A 26,923-nucleotide genomic window follows, 5' to 3' on the forward strand; every position below is an offset into this window, starting at 1 on the left:
CACATTACATTAACTATAATTCTTCACGCCGTGCGTCGCCGCAGCCGGTTAATCGCCTGGCCGCTAAGAATGTTGGGAAGTGTGGTTTTGAAAGCAGGCGAGTTCTTCTACATCAAAGTGGGAAGTGTTGTGTGCAAAAACTACAACTACCAGTGAGCTGTTGGGGATTCACAGAGCAGCGACTGAGGTGGGAAGGGGAGCTGAGATTGGAGGGAGTGAGAAACGCTGAGGTAACTGAGATTTATTTTTTACATAGCGTTTAAAAAATACACTGTGTTATTACCAAAAGTTATGTTTAATTCTTTAAAAATGATGCACATGAAATTCTGTGATCTACATTTGAAGTTATTTTGGGAAGAAATAGATTCTGACGAGTTCATTACAATTCTGCCAAACGATTACTGCGTTTAATATAAGTTAACTAAACACCCTAGTATGCTGTAGTAATACTTCGTTACAGAACAGGTTATCGGTGTATGCATAAATATTATTTGCTATTGGTATGTAATTAAATTTGATATTTGTTTTCGTATGAAGTGCATTGGTGTAATGTGTATAGCAGTAAAATATAAATATGTTGTACAAACTTATTGATGTTCTGTAGAACAGAATACAAACACGATAACAAAAAGAAAAAATCAGAAGTAAATAACATTGGCCCAAATTCAACAAGTCGTGGGCAGAGACCGTAAGAGAAATACTGTAGCCATAACAGTTATTTTATGGTCGCCAAGAGGACTTATCTTGACGGGCTGTATTTATTTTCTCACAGATTTCGCGAATTCTGTGAAATGTACGTATTGCCGTGTAATACCCATATGTAGTCTCCCGTGAAAATTCAAATTTCTGAAAGAATACAGTAAATATACATATTTGTTAGCATTTAAAAAGAAATACAGCAAACGATTGATTTACTGAAGCACTATATACCTGTCGCATTTAGGAACCTGTCACCCGGTTTAGTTTACTTCCGATAAATTAATCAAAGATACTGCACAGAATCACAATGCACCTGTTTGGTAACCAAAGGCAGACAAGCAGTTTCAGTTGATAAAACAAGTATTATCGTTGGAGAAAAATACACAGAAAGGAAATGCATTCAGCTACAGGTAAGTGCAACACATTTTTAGCAGGGAGGTAGTCAGATATGCAAATCTGTACAAGAATGGAAATAACTCGTATTGCATTGCAGTCTCCCCCCATTCCAGCTTGATTAGCCACAGTGTATAGGTAACATGCTCAAGTAAAACCAGGAAAGGATCAAACTACTTTATAATGCGAGTCTTTTTCCATCCTTGATGTGCAGTAATATCTTCTGTAGGTATGAGTTAAACACTGAAACAATTACATATCTGACTAATAATGTTTTTTTTGTTTGTTTGTTTTGGTTTTACAGCTGAAAGCAGTAAATGCCAGTCAGCTTGGCAGTACCTGAATGTCTGTGCAGGAGCACCCTAACCCCCCACTGACCCCAGCACCAGAGTACACCAGCACCTTGCCTTCTTGAGCTAGCTGTATTTTAATATAGTTAACAAATGTGCCCCACTCCCTCACACATCTATTAGCTGCTTGCACGTGATGAACATGTTTTAATATTCAACACCAAAACCACTTCTCCCGGGGAGAGTTACTGCACTAAGGGTCTTGTTCAATCTGTAAAACGTGCTCCCTGTGCTTTTAATTGCACCCAAAGATGTAAAGGCAGAGGTATTGTAACAAAGACAGTAAAAACCAGCAACAAGAAGAGCCAAAGTCAAGCCAAACCCCTTTCCAAAGTAGAAGCCAGTGCACAGGATCCATTGCTGCTGTTTCTAGCTTAATGTACACCTGAAACTTGCATGGTGTCACACAGTTGTGGCTGGCATCTTTATTTCCTGATGAGAACTGACTGCTTCCCTACATTGTTGTTTGAAGGCTGTTGTGGACCCTTTTCCAGTGTTCGAAGAAGACCAGGAGAAAAAGAACTAACTTGGTTGCAGTGGTTGTCTTCTAAATCAGTCCAAATAAACCATTTAAAAAACTATATATATATATTTCTCATCCATCATTAAGCCAATATATTCCACTGCAGGCCTGGTTTGTGTTCTGTTAAGCACTAGTAGTATAATTCTTTCAGTGGCTCCATTGCCAGCGGTCTGTGTGGAACAGCCAGGGCTTGAAACCCTAGGAATACAGAGATCTGGCGACTACAGTTTGGAGCTGTCGTTTTTTTAACACTATGCAGGTTCTACTATTAGTAATAGTAGCCCAATTGCGTTCTGGCTCTCTCCCAGAGCCATTTAGCTTGCACTGATGAACTAGAGCACCCAGAGAGGGGGTATAGATGTCTTTGTGGGAAAGCCATGGAAGGAGATACCGATCGCAAGGAGGTATGTATCTTTAAACCATGTAATTCTGTCTAATTAGTGCCCCCTATTATACATTTGAGTACTATATTTTTTTGCCGTAATGTTGTCATTAGGTATGGGGCAGGCAGGACATCATGACTGGTTCAGTGTTCTAAGTCTGCAGGGGGTTTTAATGTCACTGATTCATTCAGGAAAGTGGAGGAAATCTGCAAGTTTATCTCCAGAAATGGCCCATGGAAACATCAGTAATTGGTGCTCTCTTGGATATGGCAGTACTTGCCAACTGAGTTAACTATCAGCCCTCTATATAAGAAAATAAGAACGTTTATAAATGAGGAGGCCACTCGTTTGGTTGTTAGTAGCTTATTGATCCCAGAATCTCATCAAGCAGCTTCTTGAAGGATCCCATGGTGTCAGCTTCAGCAACATTATTGGGGAGTTGGTTCCAGACCCTCACAATTCTGTGTAAAATTGTGCCTCCTATTCTGTTCTGTATGCCCCTTTATCTAGTCTCTATTTGTGATCCCTGGTCCTTTTTCTTTTTTTAGGTCAAAAAAGTCCCCTGGGTCGACATTGTCAATACCTTTTAGGATTTTGAATGCTTGAATCAGATTGCCGCATAGTCTTCTTTGTTCAAGACTGAACAATTCTTTAAGCCTGTCTGCGTATGACATGCCTTTTAAACCCAGAATAATTCTGGTCACTCTTCTTTGTACTCTTTCTAGAGCAGCAATATCCTTTTTGTAGCGAGGTGACCAGAACTGAACACTGTATTCTAGATGAGGTGTAACTAATGCATTGTAAAGTTTTAACATTACTTCCCTTGATTTAAATTCAACACTTTTCACTATATATCTGAGCATCTTGTTGGCCTTTTTTATAGCTCTCCCACATTGTCTAGATGAAGACATTTCTGAGTCAACATTATTATTATTATTATTATTTATTTCTTAGCAGACGCCCTTATCCAGGGCGACTTACAATCATAAGCAAATACATTTCAAGTGTTACAATACAAGTAATACAATAACATAAACTCATAGGTCTTTTTCACAGATTCCTTCTTCAATTTCAGTATCTCCCATATGATATTTCTGATGCACATTTTTATTGTCTGAGTGCAGTACCTAACACTTTTCTCTATTAAATGTTGTTTGCCATCTGTCTGCCCAGTTCTGAATGCTGTCTAGGTCATTTTGAATGACCTTTGCTGCTGCAACGGTGTTTGCCACTCCTCCTATTTTTTGTGTCGTTTGCAAATTTAACAAGTTTTGTTACTATACCAGAATCTAAGTCATTAATGTAGATTAATGGTCACATACTAAAATGACATGGCCTGAATTATTGTTTTTATGCAGATGACACCCCCATTTACGTGCATACTAAATCTGATGTTGATGTTGCTGCCTCTGTGCTTGCTGATTGCATTTCTGATATTAAGAATTGGATGCCACAAAACTTTATGCATCTTAACTGTGAAAAGACAGAGGTTATGTTGCTAGGCACTGCCCACCAGTTACGTAAATCCAATGCTGTAAACTTGTCAGTTAAGAACATAAGAAAGTTTACAAAGGAGAGGAGGCCATTCAGCCAATCTTGCTCGTTTTGGTTGTTAGTAGCCTATTGATCCCAGAATCTCATCAAGCAGCTTCTTGAAGGGTCCCAGGGTGTCAGCTTCAGTAACATTACTGGGGAGTTGGTTCCATACCCTTACAATTCTCTGTGTAAAAAAGTGCCTCCTATTTTCTGTTCTGAATGCCCCTTTACCTAATCTCCATTTGTGACCCATGGTCCTTGTTTCTTTTTTCAGGTCAAAAAAGTCCCCTGGGTCGACATTGTCTATACTTTTTAATATTTTCAATGTTTGAATCAGATCACCGCATAGTCTTCTTTGTTCAAGACTGATTCAGTTCTTTTAGCCTGTCTGCATACGACATGCCTTTTAAACCCGGGATAATTCTGGTTGCTCTTCTTTGCACTCTTTCTAGAGCAGCAATATCCTTTTTGTAACGAGGTGACCAGAACTGAACGCAATATTCTAGGTGAGGTCTTGCTAATGCATTGTAAAGTTTTAACATTACTTCCCTTGATTTAAATTCAACACGTCGCAAAATATATCCAAGCATCTTGTTGGCCTTTTTTATAGCTTCCCCACATTGTCAAGATGAAGACATTTCTGAGTCAGCATAAACTCCTAGGTCTTTTTCATAGTTCCCTTCTTCAATTTCAGTATCTCCCATATGATATTTATAATGCACATTTTTAGTGCCTGCGTGCACTACTTTACACTTTTCTCTAAATGTCATTTGCCATGTGTCTGCCCAGTTCTGAATGCTGTCTAGATCATTTTTGAATGACCTTTGCTGCTGCAACAGTGTTTGCCACTCCTCCTATTTTTGTGTCGTCTGCAAATTTAACAAGTTTGCTTACTGTACCAGAATCTAAATCCTTATGTAGATTAGGAATAGCAGAGGACCTAATACTGATCCCTGTGGTACACAACTGGCTACCTCGCTCCATTTTGAGGTTTCTCCTCTAATCAGTACTGACTGTTTTATACATGTTAACCACTCCCTAATCCATGTGCATGCATTTCCTTGAATCCCTACTGCGTTCAGTTTGAGAATTAATCTTTTATGCAGGACTTTGTCGAATGCTTTCTGGAAATCTAAATAGACCATGTCGTATGCTTTGCAATTATCCATTGTCAATATTGCGTCCTCAAAAAAATCAAGTTGGTTAGTTAGACATGATCTCCCTTTCCTAAAACCATGCTGGCTGTCTCCCAGGATATTGTTACCATATAGGTAATTTTCCATTTTGGATCTTATTATAGTTTCCATAAGTTTACATATAATAGAAGTCAGGCTTACTGGTCTGTAGTTACCTGGTTCGGTTTTGTCTCCCTTTTTGTGGATCGCTTATTTAAAAGATTTCCTATTTTTGTTGTTAGACATTTTACCTCCTCTTTGAATGTTCTGTTGCTGTTATAATATTGTGGAAAAAAACTTTCTGGAATTGGTTTTAGCCCCCATAGCAATGCTCATTTCTTTCTCTCTCTTGGCCTTTCTAACTTCCTTTTTGACTTTTGTGTGCTTTGTTTTTGGTGCCTTTTAAACACTCTGAAGTGCTTTTTTTTCTCTGAATATTTTTTTTTAATTGATTTATTAAACCATTTTGGCAATTTAGATTTAGATTTTTCTACTTTTGGGATGTAATTGTTTTGCGCCTCTAGTACTATATTTTTTAAAAAAACAGCCATCCTTTTTCCGTGGATGTTTTCTCTATGTAAGTTTGCCAGATCTGCTGTCTATTTTATTTATTTATTTATTTATTTTTTATTTATTTAAATAATCAAAGCAGTAATTCCCAAATGCATAATTCACACCTCCATTAAAAATATAAATAAATAAATAAACATAATTGAGTGCAATTGGGTTACTTTTCAGGCAGTCTGTCCGAGTCTTCGGGCACATTATTGATTAATTATTGAAAAAATGTGTCTGACTGTTACTGTTTTTTACCTTTTAATAGCAGTAGGTAGGTACCCAGTGCACTTGTTTTCCTGCAGTGCTTTTGCAGATTATGGTGAGCTCTTTGTTATCTTCCATGGGCTTACTCTTGTCGATCTGTTGTAGCTGGTTTACCTGATCTGCATCTCCTCGGCACTGCTGCTGCTCAGCCTGTCCTATATTCCCAGCCTCCCATAGTGCATGGAACAATACTGCTTTTTAGATCTGTCCAAGTTTTTTGTTTCAACCTTGTGGTATCCCCTGCATATCCCTGACGACCAGGGTATTTCCTGATAACATGGTAACGACATTCATTGTGGTGAAACTTGGCCATTCTTTAGCTATTAATGAGTGGACCAGAATCACATATACATATTGTGGATGTAGGTCATGGTGAACTACTTTATGATACTGATGGCCCTGGTGTGAATGATCGCCCCCCCCCCCCAAATTTCCAGCATTAATTTCTGTTTTTTAATAACCATACGCAAATAATGTCGGAGCGTAAATATTGCAGCTCATGTGAATAGAAAAAACTGCCTACAAGTAGTTTCTCTGTGCATTAATGATTCAGACAATTGCTTGCATCATGCATCATCAATGATGAAGGTTCAGATGACGAAGACGCTGAGTTCTGAGGTTTCGGATCAGATATACAGACTCCGCAGTCTGATTACGCTTTCCTGTTACGCTACAGTCCATGTTTTGGATTTAAAAAAACTTTTTTTAGACATTGCAAGAGCTTGTAACTCAGGCATTTTTTAGTAGTGAACATTTTAATGCTTTAGTGCTACATTGGATGCTATGTTACCTGTATTATTTCGTGTGGTGTTTTCACACTGGACACTCCAATTTCTTTCTTACAGAGATTATGTAAAGCAATGTTTGCTTCGTGAAAATATTTTAGATAAAACAGTGGACATCCTGCAGCAACTTTGAATTGTATTTCACCAGTCAATAAATATGTTCACTGCACTACTTAATTTTTTAGCGTGACTGTTCTCTACATTTTAATTACGTATTCCTAATTGTAAACGTAATCTATCTATCTAATGTTAATAATGCCTGTAATTTAATCAAGTACCCCCTCACACTCACACACTCACACACACACAAACACACACACTTACTTTTGCAGTAACGACAACTTTACGCCTCCTAGGCGTTGACTCAACAGAATCCGGTATTTTAAACCTGGACAGCCTTCTAATATAAAGCAGTTCCTTGTTCTTCTTGGCATCCGTTTTAACTGTTTCATCAACCGTCGGTCGTAAAAATATGGGGTACAGAGAATTCTGTTATACGGTGCTATATATATAGGGCAGCAGTGTGGAGTAGTGGTTAGGGCTCTGGACTCTTGACCGGAGGGTTATGGGTTCAATCCTCAGTGGGAGACACTGCTGTTGTACCCTTGAGCAAGGTACTTTCCCTAGATTGCTCCAGTAAAAACCCAACTGTATAAATGGGTAATTGTATGTAAAATAATGTAATATCTGTATAATGTAAAATAATGTATAATGTGATATGTTGTAACAATTGTAAGTCGCCCTGGATAAGGGCGTCTGCAAAGAAATAAATAATATATATATATATATATATATATATATATATATATATATATATATATATATATATATAATCTAGCATTGTATCACTGATAAAGTGGAAGAATATTCACATTTTAAAAACAGTATTCTAGAATTCTCTATTCATATATGTCTTACCAATAATTATTTGTGTATACCCTAGCAATATGCTCTTTCTCGTTTTATTAGGGATTGAATGGGTTCACACTAGACTCTTACAAGATTGAAGACCTAACCAATGGCACAACAGCATACAGATCCGGACCTGTGAGTATCCCCAGGGCATGAATTTCGTTTTCACACAAAGCTAGATACACACTACTCCTAGATTGAAAACTTATTTTTACAAAATAGCTTTTCGATCTTAGTTTTCCTGTTTTACAATGCAAACTGCATTATTTTTTTACATTAATTGTTCTATTGCTACAAACTAGCTTTTTTATAATTAAAACCATTTTTTTGTATGTCTTAATTTTTTTTTTTTTATCAAATTCTGTATTTAGACCTTTTTAAAAAAAATAGATTAATTGTTCTTTTTTTTTTTTTTAGTGTGTGAAGCATTTTGGGATCCTTGTGATGAAAGGTGCATAGCAATATGAATTGTTGTAGCCTCTCACTGTTTTTTAAAATCCAATAGTACATTCAGCCAATCAGAATGGCAAGCAGGAGTTCAGTATTCAGTGAAAATCTCCTAAGGCAGCGTCATTCTCTTTAGCCAAACCTGTAAGCGTTATCATGTCCCTTTTTAAAGACAACACATGTGGTTGTTAATCCTTCAGCATCATCTTGCCATTTTAATTGTCTTTTTAAAATACAGAAACAAGTCAGACTCTGTCAATTTCTGTTTCTGGTGTTGCCAGTGAAAATGAATTGCTTAACTGACACATTTGTTTGAAACTTTCTATAAATGATACAGACCACATGCTTTGGGACAGTGTACACAGCTGCATTCTGTGATTCCAGTGTCGAGTAAAAAATAACCATTAACCATTTCAGTGTGTATTTTAATATATGCCTGGAAGGTATTAGGAATAATCAGACACCAACACAATCGTAGTCAACAACGACAGTTGTATTACGTAACTTCTAATACAGTAGCATAACTATTAAGCCAAAGATCATAGATATTACCGGTTCTCCTTGGGAAGTCGGGTGGCTGGAGTCTCTCTGTGTCAGGATGTTTCCTGTGGGTTTCCTGTGGGTACCTGTCACTGCCATGCTAACTAATTTTACCTTTTTTATCTCATCTCTCCCTTACTTGCGTAATCCTCAGCCACTACCTCATTATAGTGATGTATTGCCTGGGAAGAAGCGGCAGGTGGTTGCTCTTACCTTTTGATTTTCTCTCCATATTCCCATAGTAAGAGGCAAAGTAGAAGAACATTCCGTGTACCATAGCACAACCTTGAATAGCTGCCAACGGCTAAGCGCATTCAGCATTTTCAACCAGATGCTCCCAACCTATCTTGCACAAATGAGTACAGTCCTAGAGAGTTCTCGGCACACTACATGCAAAGTTAGACTATTAGAATGATTATTCAAAGTTTATTAAAAACTACTAGCAACATTGGTTTAACCTTTGAACATGTCAACGATACAGGTCTCTTTCAAATATCCATTCACTTAATGTTTACAAGCCCTTTGATCTGATGTACCATATGCCTTATGTTAAGCCCCTGGGGGATCCTTTGTTTTTGTTCACAAAAATATCCCGGGGTAGATTCTCAGAATCGTCATTAGCGCAATTTATTTCTGAATGGAGGGAAAAAAACACCAATTTAATGTTTGAAGCAAATAAGAAGCAATGTAATGCAGTACTTCCTTCATCCAAGCCCCTGAATTAAGTCTTACTTGTTTATTTCTAATTTGGTGACTTTATTAAATGTGTTTTTTCTCCTTTCTTTCCTTTTTTGCTAATTATGAAATTAAGTAAATAGCTTTGAGAGTTTAGCCAACCATTTGTAGTTGGCTATTTTAATTTTTTTTAAAGGATGGATTGACACCAGAGTATCACAAGACTGAAGATGAACCCAACAGCAAATCGGCACTCAAATCAGTACCTGTGAGTATTAATGTTAAACGCCTAACGAGCAGGTTTACACTGGCTCACGTGCGCACACACACACTCCTGCAAACATGTCTGAGTGCAAGCATAGAAACACACAGACACTTCCTGACGTAAGATTTGGAGCAGACGCACATTGGAATTAGTTTTAACAGAAGAGAATTATTGAAATGAGAATATAAAAGCCATCCTGCAGTGTCTTAGCAAGATCAGGAGTATGCAGTCTAGCAAAGTAAACCAAGTTTTAAATGATTTGGGTGTTTAAGCTTAGATAAGTGCAAAGGCGTGTAGGGCAAATAGAGGAAATAAATAACCATTTAACACTTGTCTAGTATGAAAAACAAAGCAATGTTGACTGCCTGTTGTATATTCAAACACAGACAAACACACATACACACACAGAGACACTCCCCAATGCACAAACACTAACTAAATGCGTTTTTCTTTTTCAGATTTCATCTCTGAAGCAGAATGACCTTTTGCAGTCTCTCGCAGCAGGAGGGAATGAAGAGCAAAACAAAGGCAAGTTGTTTCTTTGAGCTAAAGGAGATATAAAGAAGTGCTTAGAACTGTTCTGTTGTTTTTGCACATTATCTGTGAAACACTGCAGTGACGGGAGATTCCAAAGGGACAGGCTGCTGAAGCTTCAGGGAATTGCGTCTGGTGCTGGAGAATTGCTTACACACTGCTACCCCTTGGGGAAACATTTGCCTTAGTTGCCTATATAGCAACAGAAAGGTGATAACTGTCAAATCCTTTTTAATTTGAGCTCAAAGGTACTGCATAAATGTTGACAATAAATGGGTTACACAGGTCATCTAGAATATAAATCACCAGAAGTACTGTATGTCTTCTACTCTGTGTAAAACTACACAGTGTCAGGTTATCAATTAATTTATACCAAAATGAAAATTACAAAACAAGCATCAAAACACTTAGGGGTAGATGTACTAAAGTGTTACTAAATAGTCGCAAATGAGTTGGAAGTCTAGGGAGAAATGTACTAAGCATGCGCAATGCTGTTAGCGACTTTAGGAAATGCTTTGCGACAGCAGTTTTCCTTTACAGTTCAACCTGAGATGAATATGTGATTATGGGCGTTCCTGCATACATTTGCAAACATGGGGTGGAGATGAGTATGCAAATGAGGATTCTCAAATATTATAATGAGATGTACTAAAGCTGCAGACAATTGCAACACTTACAATTGCATCAATTTGTTAAGAACTTTTGAAAGCATGTTTTAAACAGTCGCAATTGTTGCTGGCATTTCCCAGTCCGGTTTTTCTTGTGCATTGCCAGTTGTGCTCAATGCATTTTTGAGGCGAACACCCAAGTACCTAATTTTCACTAAAGTCAGGGTGTACTTACAAGCCTTGAAAACAAATTTCTGGTTTCCCCAACGTTTTGGGAACACATGTGCCACTCACCCCTCCAGCTCATTGTGAGCATCTTCTAGGACCATGATCTATTTTGTGTTAATTGTCTAGGCCAAGATGATGGTGATTATGATTAAAAAACAAAACACAAAAAACGCTACAGTCATTTAGTTTCAATTTAAATGATCTTTTATTCGCATTGTACACCAATGTGCACAATGCAGCAGCATGATTTATTTTGTGTTATAGGCTAAAGTAAAAAAGTGCGCTAGGTATTCATTTGATTTTACTACTGTACTGTATAGTCCTACTGTACACTTATTTTTTACATAATGTAATGTGTAGCCTACCCAAAACACATTCATGTTATTTCAGTGCAATTATTTACTTTTAAAATGCATCAAGCACTATAAATGTATGTGTGCGATTTTATTGTATTGTTTTTAAACCCGACACCTCCTTATGTCGGACAAACATGTCCGGTTCAGCGAGGGGCTACTGTACAATTATGAAAAGCTTTTTTTGGGGTTGAAGGCCCCACTATAGAATCTGATGGGATTAAACTGCCTTTCATTTTTTATATAATATCATATATATATAGATAGATATAGATATATAGTCTGCACCCCCTTTTCAAAATGTTCACCTTTTGTTGCCTTATAGCCTGGAATTAAAATTCATTAATTTTTTTTTTCATTTATCTACACATCCTACCCCACAACTTCTGAGTGAAAAAAATATTCTAGAAATTTGTAGAAAATTAATTAAATAAACTGAAATAGCTTGGTTGGATAAGTGTCCACCCCCATTGTAATAGCAATCCTAAATTCGCTCAAGTGAAACCAATCACCTTCAAAATCACACACCAAGTTAAGTGGCCTCCACCTGTGTTAAATTGTAGTGATTCACATGATTTCAGGATAAATTCAGCAGTTCCTGTAGGTTCCCTCTGCTGGTTAGTGCATTTCAAAGCAAAGACTCAACCATGAGCACCAAGGCGCTTTCAAAAGAACTCCGGGACAAAGTTGTTGAAAGGCACAGATCAGTGGATGGGTATAAAAAAATATCGAAGGCTTTGAATATCCCTTGGAGCACGGTCAAGACGATTATTAAGAAGTGGAAGGTGTATGGCACCACCAAGACCTTGCCTAGATCAGACCGTCCCTCCAAACTGGATGACCGAGCAAGCAGGAGACTGACCAAGAGGCCAATGGCAACTTTGCAAGAGCTACAGGCTTTTATGGCCAAGACCGGTCAAAGTGTGCATGTGACAACAATATCCCAAGCACTCCACAAATCTGGCCTGTATGGTAGGGTGGCAAGAAAGAAGCCATTACTCAAGAAAGCCCTCCTTGAATCCCACTTCAAGTATGTAGCCATGTGGCAAAAAGTTTTGTGGTCTGACGAAACTAAAATTGAACTTTTTGGCCTAAATGCAAAGCGTTATGTTTGGCGCAAACCCAACACAGTGCATCACCCAAAGAACACCATCCCTACTGTGAAGCATGGTGGTGGCAGCATCATGTTATGGGGATGTTTCTCATCAGCAGGGACTGGGGCACTTGTCAGGATAGAAGGGAAAATGAATGGAGCAAAGTACAGAGAAGTCCTTGAGGAAAACTTGCTGCCCTCTGTAAGAAAGCTGAAACTGGGACGGAAGGTCACCTTTCAGCATGACAATGACCCAAATCACACAGCCAAAGCTACACTGGCGTGGCTGAGGAACAAAAAGGTAAATTGTCCTTGAGTGGCCCAGTCAGAGCCCCAACCTAAATCCAATCGAAAATTTGTGGCATGACTTGAAGATTGCTGTCCATCAACGCTCCCCAAGGAACTTGACAGAGCTTGAACAGTTTTGTAAAGAAGAATGGTCAAATATTGCCAAATCTAGGTGTGCAAAGAGACCTAGCCCAACAGACTCACAGCTGTAACTGCTGCCAAAGGTGCTTCCGTTTTGTATTTAATATATAATTTTTTTCTCAATAAAAACTTTTTTCCCCCTTAATTTGTGGAGTATGGTGTGTAGATAAGTGGGGAAAGAAATCCTCATTCAAATGCATGAAACTGAGGCACTGACATGTAGACTGTCTATAGGCACTGTATGTGTGTGATTTTATATATATATATATATATATATATATATATATATATATATATATATATATATATATATATATATATATATAACAGTATTAAAATATGTACAATTAAGATGGAACAGAATGCATTGTGCAGATGACATTTACCTTTAACAAACAATGTTATTTTGATTCTTGCACCCTTTCATGTATAGACGTTATCCTACGGGCACCTTCTGCTGCAGCAAACCACAACTCAACTCCTGCTATTTATTTGAACAATGTTGCAGGACTCTCGCAGTTTATAATGCTAGAGACCTCGCCAAGAAGACGCATAAATATTTGAATTAGTATTGCGGCTCTTCATTAACATATTTTCTCTTAGTACATATAACAAAAAGTATATACAGACATGCTCAAATTTGTTGGTACCCCTCCAAAAAAAACGAAGAATGCACAATTTTCTCTGAAATAACTTGAAACTGACAAAAGTAATTGGCATCCACCATTGTTTTTATTATTATTATTTATTTCTTAGCAGACGCCCTTATCCAGGGCGACTTACAATCGTAAGCAAATACATTTCAAGTGTTACAATACAAGTAATACAATAATATGTTTATTCCATATTTAATAGAAATCAGACTTTGCTTTTGATTTTTTATTCAACATAATATTGTAGATAAGAAAACAAATGAAAATGGCATGGACAAAAATGATGGGACCGCTAACCTAATATTTTGTTACACAACCTTTAGAGGCAATCACTGCAATCAAACGTTTTCTGTAGCTCTCAAATGAGACTTCTGCCTGTTAACAGGTAGTTTGGCCCACTCTTCCTGAGCAAACTGCTCCAGCTGTCTCAGGTTTGATGGGTGCCTTCTCCAGACTGCAAGTTTCAGCTCTTTCCATAGATGTTCGATAGGATTCAGATCAGGACTCGTAGAAGGCCACTTCAGAATAGTCCAATGTTTTGTTCTTATCCATTCTTGGGTGCTTTTAGCTGTGTGTTTTGGGTCATTATCCTGTTGGAGCACCTATGACCTGCGACTGAGACAGAGCTTTCTGACACTGGGCAGTACGTTTCGCTCCAGAATGCCTTGATAGTCTTGAGATTTCATTGTGCCCTGCACAGATTCAAGGCACCCTGTGCCAGGCGCAGCAAAGCAGCTCCAAAACATAACCGAGCCTCCTCCATGTTTCACTGTAGGTATGGTGTTCTTTTCTTTGAAAGCTTCATTTTTTCGTCTGTGAACATAGAGCTGATGTGACTTGCCAAAAAGCTCCAGTTTTGACTCATCTGTCCAAAGGACATTTCTCCCAGAAGGATTGTGGCTTGTCAATATGCTTTTTAGCAAATTCCAGTCTGGCTTTTTTATGTTTTTCTTTCAAAAGTGGAGTCCTCCTGGGTCTTCTTCCATGGCGCCCACTTTCGCTCAAAAAGCGACAGATGGTGCGATCAGAAACTGACGTACCTTCACCTTGGAGTTAAGCTTGTATCTCTTTGGCAGTTATCCTTGGTTCTTTTTCTACCATTCGCACTATCCTTCTGTTCACTCTGGGTTTGATTTTCCTCTTGCGGCCGCACCCAGGGAGGTTGGCTACAGTTCCATGGACCTTAAACTTCTTAATAATATTTGCAACTGTTGTCACAGGAACATCAAGCTGCTTGGAGATGGTCTTGTAGCCTTTACCTTTACCATGCTTGTCTATTATTTTGTTTCTGATCTCCTCAGACAACTCTCTCCTTTGCTTTCTCTGGTCCATGTTTAGTGTGGTGCACACAATGATACCAAACAGCACAGTGACTACTTTTCTCTATTTAAATAGGCTGAATGACTGATTACAAGATTGGAGACATGTGTGATACTAATTAAAGAAACTAATTAGTTTGAAATATCACTATAATCCAATTATTTATTTTCTTTTCTAAGGGGTACCAACAAATGTGTCCAGGCCATTTTAGAATATCTTTGTAGAATAAGCAATAATTCATCTCTTTTCACAGCTTCTTTGCTTTATTCTATGACATACCAAAGGCATGCAAGTATACATGATAAAATAGCTTTTAATTTCATCACTTTTCAGGAGGAATGAAGCATTATTTCAATGAGCTGTAAGGGTACCAACAAATTTGAGCACGTCTGTACACATTGTGAGAGATGGCACTTGCTCGGGTTCTTTTTCAACACTACTTTCGTGACCCGGACAAACACAGGAACTTTATTTTTTAAGGCGCGGTTGCACTGTTTTATTTTTTCAAAACAAAAATAAACAAACAAAAAGCATAGCTCCGCTTGGAGCACTAAACTAAACTTTGCACAGGAACCTTAAACTGTAAAACCGGGCAGTTACTCTGCTTACCAGCTTAAAAACACACTTCACTAACACCGATCAAAAAAAGGTGTTCTCACTACCTTTTCTTTCTCTTTCTACGGTTGCACACACTCCCAACCGGGCTCTTCACTCAGCAGCCCCAAATAGACTGACTGCTTTTCTTTTATATTCCACAGCTGGCTTCAATTTACAATGATCACCAGCCGGAAAAAAAATAATCAATTTGATTAATAAATGAATGAGAGCTGCATCTGCCAACTAAAAATATGTAAAATATGTCAAAGACTAGCATTATGTTGAAGTGATTTCAAGTTGGATGAAAGATAGAAACCAGTTGTGTCACCGATGCATTTCCTTGATTTTTAAATGTGAAATACTAATGATATGGTGTAGCAGGCTGCTAGAGTCCATGTTATTACACTGCATCTGCTGCCTTCCATTGAACATTTTTAGTTTTTTTCCAGAGCTGAGTGCAGAGGTACAACAAGCACAGGAGGAATGGGCTGCACTGGAGTCTATACAACCAGGTAAGAGTCACTATGTGTAAATATATGACTTTAATTATAAATTGGAGTATAGCGTATCTTTCTTTATACAATATATCTAGGCTTGCTATTTTTCTATATTTATCGGTAAAGCTTGTTAAACATCGAATTCCCCAAAAATATGAGTTTGACTTAATTTATATAAGATAAACGTCGGTAAAACCACTCGCTATTTTTATTTTATTACCAAAAATAATAATTTACAAATCATCTCTAGTTTGTGTAGTTTTATACTTGCTGTCTGTCCCATCTCCGTTCCGCTCTGAATGGCTGGGGGTCACTGTCGGTCATCTCAGTGGTCCGTTAGTACTGTAGTTTCACCCTGTTCTGACAGATCTCATTGACTGAAGCAGTGCAAGAATGCGCTTATTTGCCAGCTACAGCGCCTGTCATTCAAAGCGCCTACTTTGAAATTAGCAGATTAAGGTGTACGTAAGCTTTTGCTTTAGGTGTACGGTGACAGTTACTAGTTTGGTTTGAAAATGGGGCACAAGAGAAATACACTTAATAAATATTGTGCACAATACCTTGGCCAATGCCTTGCCTTCCAGTGACTCTGAGTCCGGCTGTGCTGAAGCAGGAGAGTGGGAGCTCAGACTCTGATTAATAAGTGCAACTTAGTTCTGTTCAACTATCTAATATTTTGTTCTGTGCATATTATTTTTACTCGCGAATATATGCTATAAAGGTCTGTGTAATACACTTCTATATGCTGCATTTACTACGGTTTATTTGAGACCATTCTTAAATGTATAGCTCAGCTGTGACCAAACGTTATTTCCGTTAGAATGTTGGTGACCATGGTAATCATGTTGGTAATCATGTTGAATATGGGGTTTCGCTAAATGAGATGTTTTTCAATGGCATAGTCGTGTTTTTTTTTTTTTTTTTTAAGAATAAAGGTCGATTTCACTATTATTATTATTATTATTATTATTATTATTATTATTATTATTTATTTCTTAGCAGACACCCTTATCCAAGGCGACTTACAATCGTAAGCAAATACATTTCAAGTGTTACAATACAAGTAATACAATAAGAGCAAGAAATACAATAACTTTTGTTCAAGTGTGACAAACCACAATTCAATAATACAGCAGATAATAGTGATAGTTACATCAGGATATGATTAAATACAAAATACTACAGGTTAAACACTTGGCAGATTACAGTATTCTGAAGTACAGGATTAAATGCAGTAAAATAGGGGGCAGATAAGAGCAAAATAAAGCACATTTAAATGAAGGGTGATAGTGTCCCACGATACAAACAGAGGAGTTCTACAGGTGCTGTTTGAAGAGGTGAGTCTTAAGGAGGCGCCGGAATGTGGTCAGGGACTGGGCAGTCCTGACATCTGTAGGAAGGTCATTCCACCACTGCGGAGCAAGGGTGGAGAAGGAGCGGGCTCTGGAGGCAGGGGAGCGTAGCGGAGGTAGAGCCAGTCTTCTAGTGCAGGCGGAGCGGAGAGGTCGAGTGGGGGTGTAGGGAGAGATGAGGGTCTGGAGGTAGCTGGGTGCAGTCTGGTCAAGGCATCTGTAGGCTAGTACAAGAGTCTTGAACTGGATGCGAGCGGTGATCGGGAGCCAGTGGAGCGAGCGGAGTAGTGGAGTAGCGTGGGCGAAGCGAGGCAGAGAGAACACCAGGCGGGCAGCAGAGTTCTGGATGAGCTGGAGCGGACGGGTGGCGGACGCAGGGAGGCCAGCCAGGAGGGAGTTGCAGTAGTCTAGGCGGGAGAGTACCAGGGCCTGGACCAGGAGCTGGGTAGCATAGTTGGTGAGGAAGGGTCGGATTCTTCGGATGTTGCTCAGGAAGAATCGGCAAGTGCGTGCCAGAGTAGAGATGTGCTGGGAATAAGAGAGGCAGGGGTCCAGGGTGACTCCAAGGTTCTTAGCGGAGGAAGAGGGAGAGAGTGTGGTAGATTCCAGAGGAACAGAGATAGAGAGATCAGAGGAGGGGGAGGAGGAGGGAAAGAAAAGGAGGTCAGATTTAGAGAGGTTGAGTTTGAGGTGATGCGAGTGCATCCAGGAGGAAATAGCAGACAGACAGGTAGAGATACAGGAGGAGATGGTGTAGTCAGAGGTGGGGAAGGAGAGGAAAATCTGAGCATCATCAGCATAGAAATGGTATGAGAAACCATAGGATGCGATGAGGGGGCCCAGGGAGCGGGTGTAGAGAGAGAACAGGAGAGGACCCAAGACTGACCCTTGGGGGACTCCAGTTAAGAGAGGGTGAGGTGTGGAGGTTGCTCCATGCCAGGTTACCTGGTAAGTGCGGTTGGAGAGGTAGGAGGAGAACCAGGCCAGAGCAGTGCCAGAGATCCCCAGGTCAGCAAGAGATGATAGTAGAATAGAGTGATCGACAGTGTCAAAGGCAGCAGAGAGGTCGAGGAGAATTAGGACAGAGGAGAGAGAGGCAGCTCGGGCACACTTAAGTGAGTTGGTGACAGACAGGAGGGCGGTTTCAGTGGAGTGAGCAGAGCGGAAGCCAAAAAAAACGGTAAATTCTTTGTAAATGTCTGTTAATCGTCGATTTGGCAAAACAACAAAAATCAAGTAAGAACATAAGAAAGTTTACAAACGAGAGGAGGCCATTCAGCCCATCTTGCTCGTTTGGTTGTTAGTAGCTTATTGATCCCAGAATCTCATCAAGCAGCTTCTTGAAGGATCCCACGGTGTCAGCTTCAACAACATTACTGGGGAGTTGGTTCCAGACCCTCACAATTCTCTGTGTAGAAAAGTGCCTCCTATTTTCTGTTCTGAATGCCCCTTTGTCTAATCTCCATTTGTGACCCCTGGTCCTTGTTTCTTTTTTCAGGTCAAAAAAGTCCCCTGTGTCGACATTGTACAAACCTTTTAGGATTTTGAATGTTTGAATTAGATCACTGCGTAGTCTTCTTTGTTCAAGACTGAATAGATTCACTTCTTTTAGCCTGTCTGCATACGACATGCCTTTTAAACCCGGGATAATTCTGGTTGCTCTTCTTTGCACTCTTTCTAGAGCAGCAATATCCTTTTTGTAACGAGGTGACCAGAACTGAACACAATATTCTAGGTGAGGTCTTACTAATGCATTGTAAAGTTTTAACATTACTTCCCTTGATTTAAATTCAACAATATATCTGAGCATCTTGTTGGCCTTTTATATAGTTTCCCCACATTGTCTAGATGAAGATATTTCTGCGTCAACATAAACTCCTAGGTCTTTTTCATAGATTCCTTCTTCAATTTCAGTATCTCCCATATGATATTTATAATGCACATTTTTATTGCCTGCGTGCAGAACTTTACACACTTCATGTGTCTGCCCAGTTCTGAATGCTGTCTAGATCATTTTGAATTACCTTTGCTGCTGCAACTGTGTTTGCCACTCCTCCTATTTTTGTGTCGTCCGCAAAGCCTAGATATATCATATTGTAATAAAGGTATTTATTGTTTGTATTGTGATGCAAAACCAAAAGCACAACAAAACCCATGGTAATTCACCAAATGGTTACTGAATGAAGAATATGTGTAATTTATAGATGGTGTGAATAATATTGTGCATTAATGGTCATTCGGTCATACTGTACAACATACATGTTGCCCATCAGGACCAGCTTAGTGGCAAAGTGGCCGCCACCAACTTTAATCTGGTCACCAAGTCAATTTTTTTTGTCCTGTAAACAATTACCTTTTAAATCTAATAGCAAGACGTTGCCGCAAACTCACGATACTGCATTTTTTGTTTGTCCGTTTTATCATTATTAATACTACTTACAAACATCAGACAAAAATAAATTAGCTAGCGTTTTATTATATATAAAACGGAAACTCACTGCGTGCAACACTACTAACGCTCCTATTAGGAAAGCGGGAAATAATACTTTTAGATAATGTTACAGTTGTTGTTGTTGTTGTTGTTGTTATTTACTTCTTAGCAGACACCCTTATCCAGGGCGACTTACAATTGTTACAAGATAACACATTATTTTTTACATACAATTACCCATTTATACAGTTGAGCAATCTAGGTAAAGTACCTTGCTCAAGGGTACAGCAGCAGTGTCCCCCACCTGGGATTGAATCCACGACCCTCCGGTCAAGAGTCCAGAGCCCTAACCACTACACCACACTGCTGCCCATTATTTAGTAATAATCCTGAATCCAAATGGAACCCTTACTTTTCTAATCAATTAAAAAATTATAAAAAATCGGACTGTTTGTCCTATTTTTTATAATTTAAATTGACTGACTATATGGGTCATTCTTCCAATAGGGTGCCTTTTGGACCTTGTGAAAAAAATGAAAATCAGTGTGTATTTGGGGAAATGAACATTTTTTATCATAAACAGAACATTTAAAATGAACCAAAAAAAACTTTTGCCAAGCTTAACAACAGAAAATCTGTAAATTAAAAGCCATAAATTCCTGTTTAAACTATATTTTGCGTCAACTCTGTTACGGACACATAAGTAACTCTCTGAAAAAGTGTTTAAGCTGTATACATTTCAATTCAAACATTTTTAGACAAATACTATGTCCCTAAATGCAATTCTTGAAGCATAAAAAAATAATTATCAAAGAATTCCATTTTTAGTCTCAATAATATTACGGAATCTACAAATAGAACTTTTAAGCACTGACATTTTTACATAAAAGTGTCAGATACCAGCTTAATTTTCACAAAACATTTAGGATGGATCTTTTTCTTGCCTTTTGCTATTGGATAAATCAAGTTAGTTTACTACAAAGGACAAAATTAAATATTTTGGAGTAATATATTTGCAAGTAACATAGTTGACAACATAGTAACAAGTATTGACAAAAGTAACAGAATTGACAGGACAGTATGTGCAGTGGTTATTTTGTTTATTTTTAACAGGCTTTCACAGATACAGAAGTCACAAATGTCATTGTAATACAGTCCTAAAAATATTTGCATTTATAATTTGCAATAAACAGACTGTTGTCTTACATTAGTAACCGCTGATTTTTGGAAACTACGCCAAGACCTGTATAACTATGCAACTGCAACACAACAAGGTAAGTTTTTTTGGGGAGGTTGTTTTTACTATGGAACTATAATGTTTTTAAATGTACATATTATCATTGTTGATGTAAAAATACAAACTTTATAATAACAGTACACAACAGCGCTGTAAGAATTCAATTTGAAAACATAACATTTTGATAGGACATAGGACATCGATGTATTTGGATTCTTCAATAGATACTTTCGATGAAGATTCTTCATGGTGTCAGTCAGAAATCTCTTCTGCATTTTTCTTTTGTTCTGAGTAATAGTTTGCTTCTTTCCCATAGTAATTCAGCTCACGTCATCTCTGACATAAAAGGATGCCACATTTTAATCTCATCTGTGACTCTGCTTACTTTTCTTCTTACAAATGTGAAGGATTCATTTTCACTTGTCTGTTTGTTACTCTGCCATCGCTTCTTTGAAAACCCAAATGAATCCTGAGCAAATTTCTGCAGTCGATATTTTTTCACTATTTTGCCAGTAACAATTTTTGATAGAATCTCTCTTTCCTGGAAGTGTGATATTTTAATTTTATGTCTTCGATCAAAGAATGATGGAAAATAAGGGTTTTCCGAACTGCATCTTCTGCAGGAAAGCTCTTTAGCAACCTGTTTGTTTTAGCTCTAGGCGATTCACTTTTCTACAGCAAGCGTTGGTACCGCTTTTTATATTTTTCCAAAACTTTCTTTTGCTGTTTGAAAGAAACCTTTAGATCTTCCAATTCTTGAAGTATCTTTTTTCTCTTTTGAGATGTTGTTCTTCTTCGATTGCGTTGCCTATAAAAAAAAGTATGATAAAAATAATACATATTTTGTTCATAGATTAATGTATTTTTAAGCATACATTATGCCAACAATATATTAAATACATATGTAAAGCCAGTATGAATAATAATTTCAATTAAATTCAAAAATAGTATTTTAAAATCGAATACATGTAGGATGCATGCAGTTTCTCAATCTGTAGCCTAACTCTAACCTTGAAGGTCCTGGCTGATGGACCTCACCTGGGCTTTCTGGAGGTGTTGCCAAGGAGTCTATTGCTGCTTTCTTTTCCCTACACTTCTGCTGAGCTTTTCTCCAGTATTTCCTTTTGCTACGCTTCTCTCTTTTGCCAAGTTCTGACACTGACTTCACCTTCCCTGCTTCTTTCCTTGCTTTCCATGTCTGCTGTTCTTTGTTCAAATACTCTTGTCTTTTTGATGGATCTGCATCACGGCGTGCACAATAGCGCAGTTGTTTTTCTGCAGCAGTAAGTGCCATTTAACTAAATCTACCTGTAAATAAACATATTTATGTTTTTAATCAATTTTAACCTTTAAATGTAATTCAATTATGAGCAACAACCACGTCATAGTAATTTCTTAAATCAACACTGTTACCTTAAGTCAACTCTGTTACTCTAAACATGTAACAGAGTTGACCAGTAACAGGGTTGACTTACATAACAAAGTTTGCCCTTTATTTCCAATGTGGTAAAGCACATGGCTGCACATGGTGTGCTTCTGGTGAAGGCTTATTGGTGTTTATTAAACTAATTATACATTTTTGTATATATATTTTTTTTCTACTTAACTTCGCATAACATAGTTGACATTTATAAAGTACCTTATGAACCCAGACAAAGTAGCTTTAAAAAAAATATATGAAAAACTGCTTAGACACATACCTTCCTATGTCTTCCTCCTTTATTATGATGTCATATGCTGAAGATCATTTATCTCCGGTAACAGGGTTGACAGTGGATTCAGGGACAGCACTAAATAGTTCAATTTATATTAATAAATATACATTGATTGTACAGATTTATAGTTGAAAAACAATGTACTAAGTTGTGTTTTGTAATACTGGTGAGATTTTAAAAATACATTAGGATTTAATTAATTATATTCTTAAAAAAGTTTGTAAAAAGATGAATAGGGACATTGGAGAATGCTGATTTTTCCTTTAAATATTGTTGCCTTTTTTACTTTAAATGCTATGTAGTGTGTTTTTACAAGTGGTTTTGTATAGGAATTACTTAATACTTTATGATGTATTAATTATTTTGAATATAATCAGTTATTTTAACCAAAATATGGCACAGGGACACAAAAGGCACCCTATTGGAAGAATGACCCATATAGAAGTACTGTTTTTTTTTTTTTTAAATTACACCTCTAGTTTCTGTCTTTAGTGTTTTTCGCATAACTCTAAAATGCAAATAATATTTGGTTGGTTGTACTACAGTTGTATGAGAAAAGATAACGGCAAAGGAAAAATGAATTATTTGTGTATTTTGACCCTGACTACCAAAGCACAACTCATTGAAACCACTTGACTGAGCTCACTGCCCATAACATATAGAATTTCTGCCACACGGAGTAATACATGTTGTTTCGTGACCCGTATCTCGTGATGCTTATCTTGACGAAAGTCTATCGTTACTAGCTTACTGTGGCAAAGTGGTTAATAGTGTGATCAATGAGCAGACAGACAATTATAATCCAGGTGCAAAGTTTGTTTAATGATATTTTTATGTCTAGTGCCTGATGGCAATACAAACAGTAAACAAAAAATGATAAGTAATACAGCAGCGTGTGTTACTTAATTTGTAATCCCCGGGCTTGTCCGTGAAATAATAGTCCCGTTTTTATTATACTCCCACACAAAACACATACACAAGTCTGTTAGTGCGTGAATTAGTTCTCATGGTGCAAATAGTTATTTGTGATACAAGTGCAGTGCAGTGCAGTGCTGTTCCTGGTTTATGCTGGCCTCTGGCGACAGCTCTGGAACGTGTTCGCTGTCTAATGATAGCAAGAAACAATTAGACAAAACAAACACGCACGATATGGATACGCAAAACACTGCTCCATCCGGGTTATTTTCCAACAACCGAAATGAAGGAACAGATTACGTCGCTTCAACCCCTACTCATACCGTCACTCATGACTAGGGACCTTCCTAAATCGCGATTTCACGGAAATCGTGAAATTGAGGGATCACCGCGAAATTCACCTCTTGGGGGACAATGCATACAAACAAGTACGGAGAGGAAGAAAAAAAAGAAAACGCGTTTAAATGAACTACTGCACAATGCAAGCAACGCAAACTATGTATCGTCCTTGTTTAGATAGCCAGTTTTTGTTCCTTCACCGTCCTGTGTGGATTGCACTTAAGCAAAAAACAAACAAACAAAAAACATCCACAAATAACATTTACACAATTTTTTTCCAAAGCAGTTAACATTCTTGTTTACTATTAAAATGACAGTTTTAATCAGCCTATCAGTGCGTCTTTACTGCTTTTATGTGATCTGTAGTTCTGTACAGTAGGGGGTGGGACAAGGTTGGTGCTGCATTGTTTTGATTTATGTTGCTTAAATCTAGTTTTCAGCATTGGAGGTAAAATAGTAGAAATGGACGACAAAAAACGCAAAGTATATTTCGGATGATGATCGTTTCAAGATATTTCCCAGAGAAACTGTACATGCAGACTGAGGTAATTGTTTTCCATATCTTAATGTGTATTTGGAGAAAATACGATCGATTTGCTATTTAGCTTCAGAATCACACATTAAACAAAAGGCTACTACAGAGGCTGCTGAACAGAACGTAAAATAAACAGCTTTCAGAAACCAAACTGGAAAGTCAGCCCAGACAAAAAGTATTCCTGTCTGCAAGTTAAATCAGTACTAAAACGATCCAGCACAGCCACCTCGCTTCAACCTGCTGATTTAGTTGTAATTTTAGACCTGAATAGCCACGTCTTCTTTGTTTTGACTCGGTACTAATAAAATAAATTATTGGATGGGACAAATAACATGACAACGAACGTACTGCATACATTGACTTTATTAAAGTATGCCAGATGCCCTTGTGTAACCGAGTTTTTGGGCTGTTTCTAATCGATTTCCACATCTGTATAACTTGGCAAAGCTTTGCCTTAACTTCCAACCAATTCAGTGGATGCAGAACGTGCAGTCTCAATGTATGGGCAAGTCAACTGCTGGGGGATGCTGCATACTCGCCTTTAACAAATGACAGCACTCTGTTTTAGTAAGGAAGCAAGTACCGCTATTTTTAGGCTTTTATAGTGCTCTGAAATACTGTCTACTTAGGTTTATTTAATGTTTAAACAGGTCCGCGAAATCCTAATTTTATTCCGCAACATACCCGTGAAAAATACGTAAATTTTACCGCGATTTAAGTAGACCCCTACTCATGACCTCCTTGGTAAACGATTTCAGCCTCCAATCCGTGGCTGCCACATCATTTCCCTTCCGGGTCGATGAGTTAGTGTATCGAAGCTCTGCCCCTTTTCTAAATGACCGACTTCCTTTTACCCCTCGGAATGAAGTGTCAGGCCAAGCAGTCCAGGGTACTCTGTTCCCGTTACTTAGCGCCCTCACAGGTTGGGAGGGAGATTTACCACCAAGAATCATTGTCTTTCTGTCACACTTACTCATCAAGCTGTTTCCTTTCAATTTTTAATACAGCCTTGAATTTAAGACGCAGCACAAATTTCCCACCCTCAATTTGAGAGAAAAAAATAAACCTCAAATATGCGTTTACAAATATACAACCTCAAATACGCATATCAGGCAGTTTGTGGCCATCTGCGATCACACAGAGCGTTAGTTACGTGCTGCTTCTCATTTCCACTCGTGATAACTCGCGCCTGCTTTTCTCCCAGTTTGTGTAGTATTGCTTGGCATGTCGAAAAATATGGGGGTTTGATCAGCATTTTCTGATCTGTCTAAGCTGGTACAGTTTGTAAGAAATGCTGAAATTATAAAAACTTCTCTTTGAATTCCTCAGGAAGCTAATGATGCTTCTTTGAAAATGTCTGCCTGTATGTCATAGATGATTCGAGATATGGTAGTAACATTTTGGTTCATCTTTTCTCTGCAGTTAGTCACGTTGCTATTTGTTTACTCGAGTAGTCGCATCTTTTTGTTGGCTTTTTTTTTTTTTTTTAATACACACATCACTACAGTACTAGAATTTAAGAAGCAGGCTATTTTAGAGAAGCAAAAAATTGTTCAAAAAGTGCATCTTTAATTCGAAGGAATATGGTAGTTAATATTGATGTTTTTAACCTGGGCAAGTTAGTCCCAAAAGTAATAGGTTTGCATGCACATAGGCAATATATAAACAACTGAGACAATAGCCTAATTGCAGTAAATGGCTGCCCCAGTCTTTTCATACGCTACAGTATATTCTGATATTCCCCTCCAGCGATCTCTGAAGACTCTGCTGGTTACACACCTCTGATCTCTTTCAATGAGGCTCTGCAGCACTTCCAGACCACAGATCTCTCTGACTACAAGGTAAGCTTGGAGTTAAAAGTAACAAATTCTTTCAAGTCAATTTTCTCACCTATTAGCTTTATTAACATTATTCCTTTTTAGAAATATTCATAATACAACAATTAATAGTTCACATGGTCCGATTGCATCAAAGTGAGTTTTAACTACCAACGCATGATTAGGCATCTGAGGTAGGAGTCTATTTAAAAATGTAATTCATAGATGTTAATATTCAATTCCTTCCACTTTCTTTCCAGAAGAATATCCAGCCTACACTGCGACGGACTGGTCTGGCTGCCATCACATACTTCCTGTTCGGCCACCCACGGCTACACCGGGAGCTGCAGGAGGAGAGGGACTTGGTGTTCGCCATCGCGCAGTGTGAGTCTCCCACCAGCTGCCTTCATTCTGTACATTACATAGAGCTGCATTGAAGTAGGGATGTATCGTTGAATTGGGATGTGACTTTCTTTACGTGATATATTGTATCGTAATAGAGGTACGTATCTTTTGTATTGTGATATAAGACCAAAAGCACAAAGCTCATTGTAGTTGAATGAAGAATGTTTTATAGTTGGTTTGAATACACACTCTCCCCATCTCATTAAATGTTTGGTTTTCAAATGATCTTATTGTGCATCATACAAATAGCCCTTCAGGACCATCAGATGTATCAAATTTATAAAATACTGTGTGAAAAACAAATCATGCAAAGGAAACCAGTGCATAAGTAATGTCCTGAAATGAATCTCACATTCTATG

At 38.0% G+C, this 26,923-nt stretch overlaps 1 protein-coding gene across 2 annotated transcripts in view; it reads left to right on the top strand.

Moving 5' to 3' along the window:
* The window catches only part of LOC117969758 (ELMO domain-containing protein 3-like), a 32,780-nt gene continuing 5,857 nt past the window's right edge, over positions 1–26,923 (top strand). The window contains exons 1-8 of one of the 2 annotated variants that reach the window (XM_059013543.1): positions 1–230; positions 1,397–2,369; positions 7,636–7,713; positions 9,437–9,508; positions 9,964–10,033; positions 15,770–15,832; positions 26,091–26,182; positions 26,422–26,542. In XM_059013543.1, the coding sequence (XP_058869526.1) occupies positions 2,343–2,369; positions 7,636–7,713; positions 9,437–9,508; positions 9,964–10,033; positions 15,770–15,832; positions 26,091–26,182; positions 26,422–26,542 (523 nt within the window). In that variant the 5' untranslated portion in view covers positions 1–230; positions 1,397–2,342. Of the gene's footprint in view, positions 231–1,396; positions 2,370–7,635; positions 7,714–9,436; positions 9,509–9,963; positions 10,034–15,769; positions 15,833–26,090; positions 26,183–26,418; positions 26,543–26,923 lie in introns of both variants that reach the window. The other variant, XM_059013542.1, reaches the window with a different exon arrangement.

Source organism: Acipenser ruthenus, chromosome 46, assembly GCF_902713425.1.
Source record: "Acipenser ruthenus chromosome 46, fAciRut3.2 maternal haplotype, whole genome shotgun sequence".
Taxonomy (NCBI): Eukaryota; Metazoa; Chordata; class Actinopteri; order Acipenseriformes; family Acipenseridae; genus Acipenser; species Acipenser ruthenus.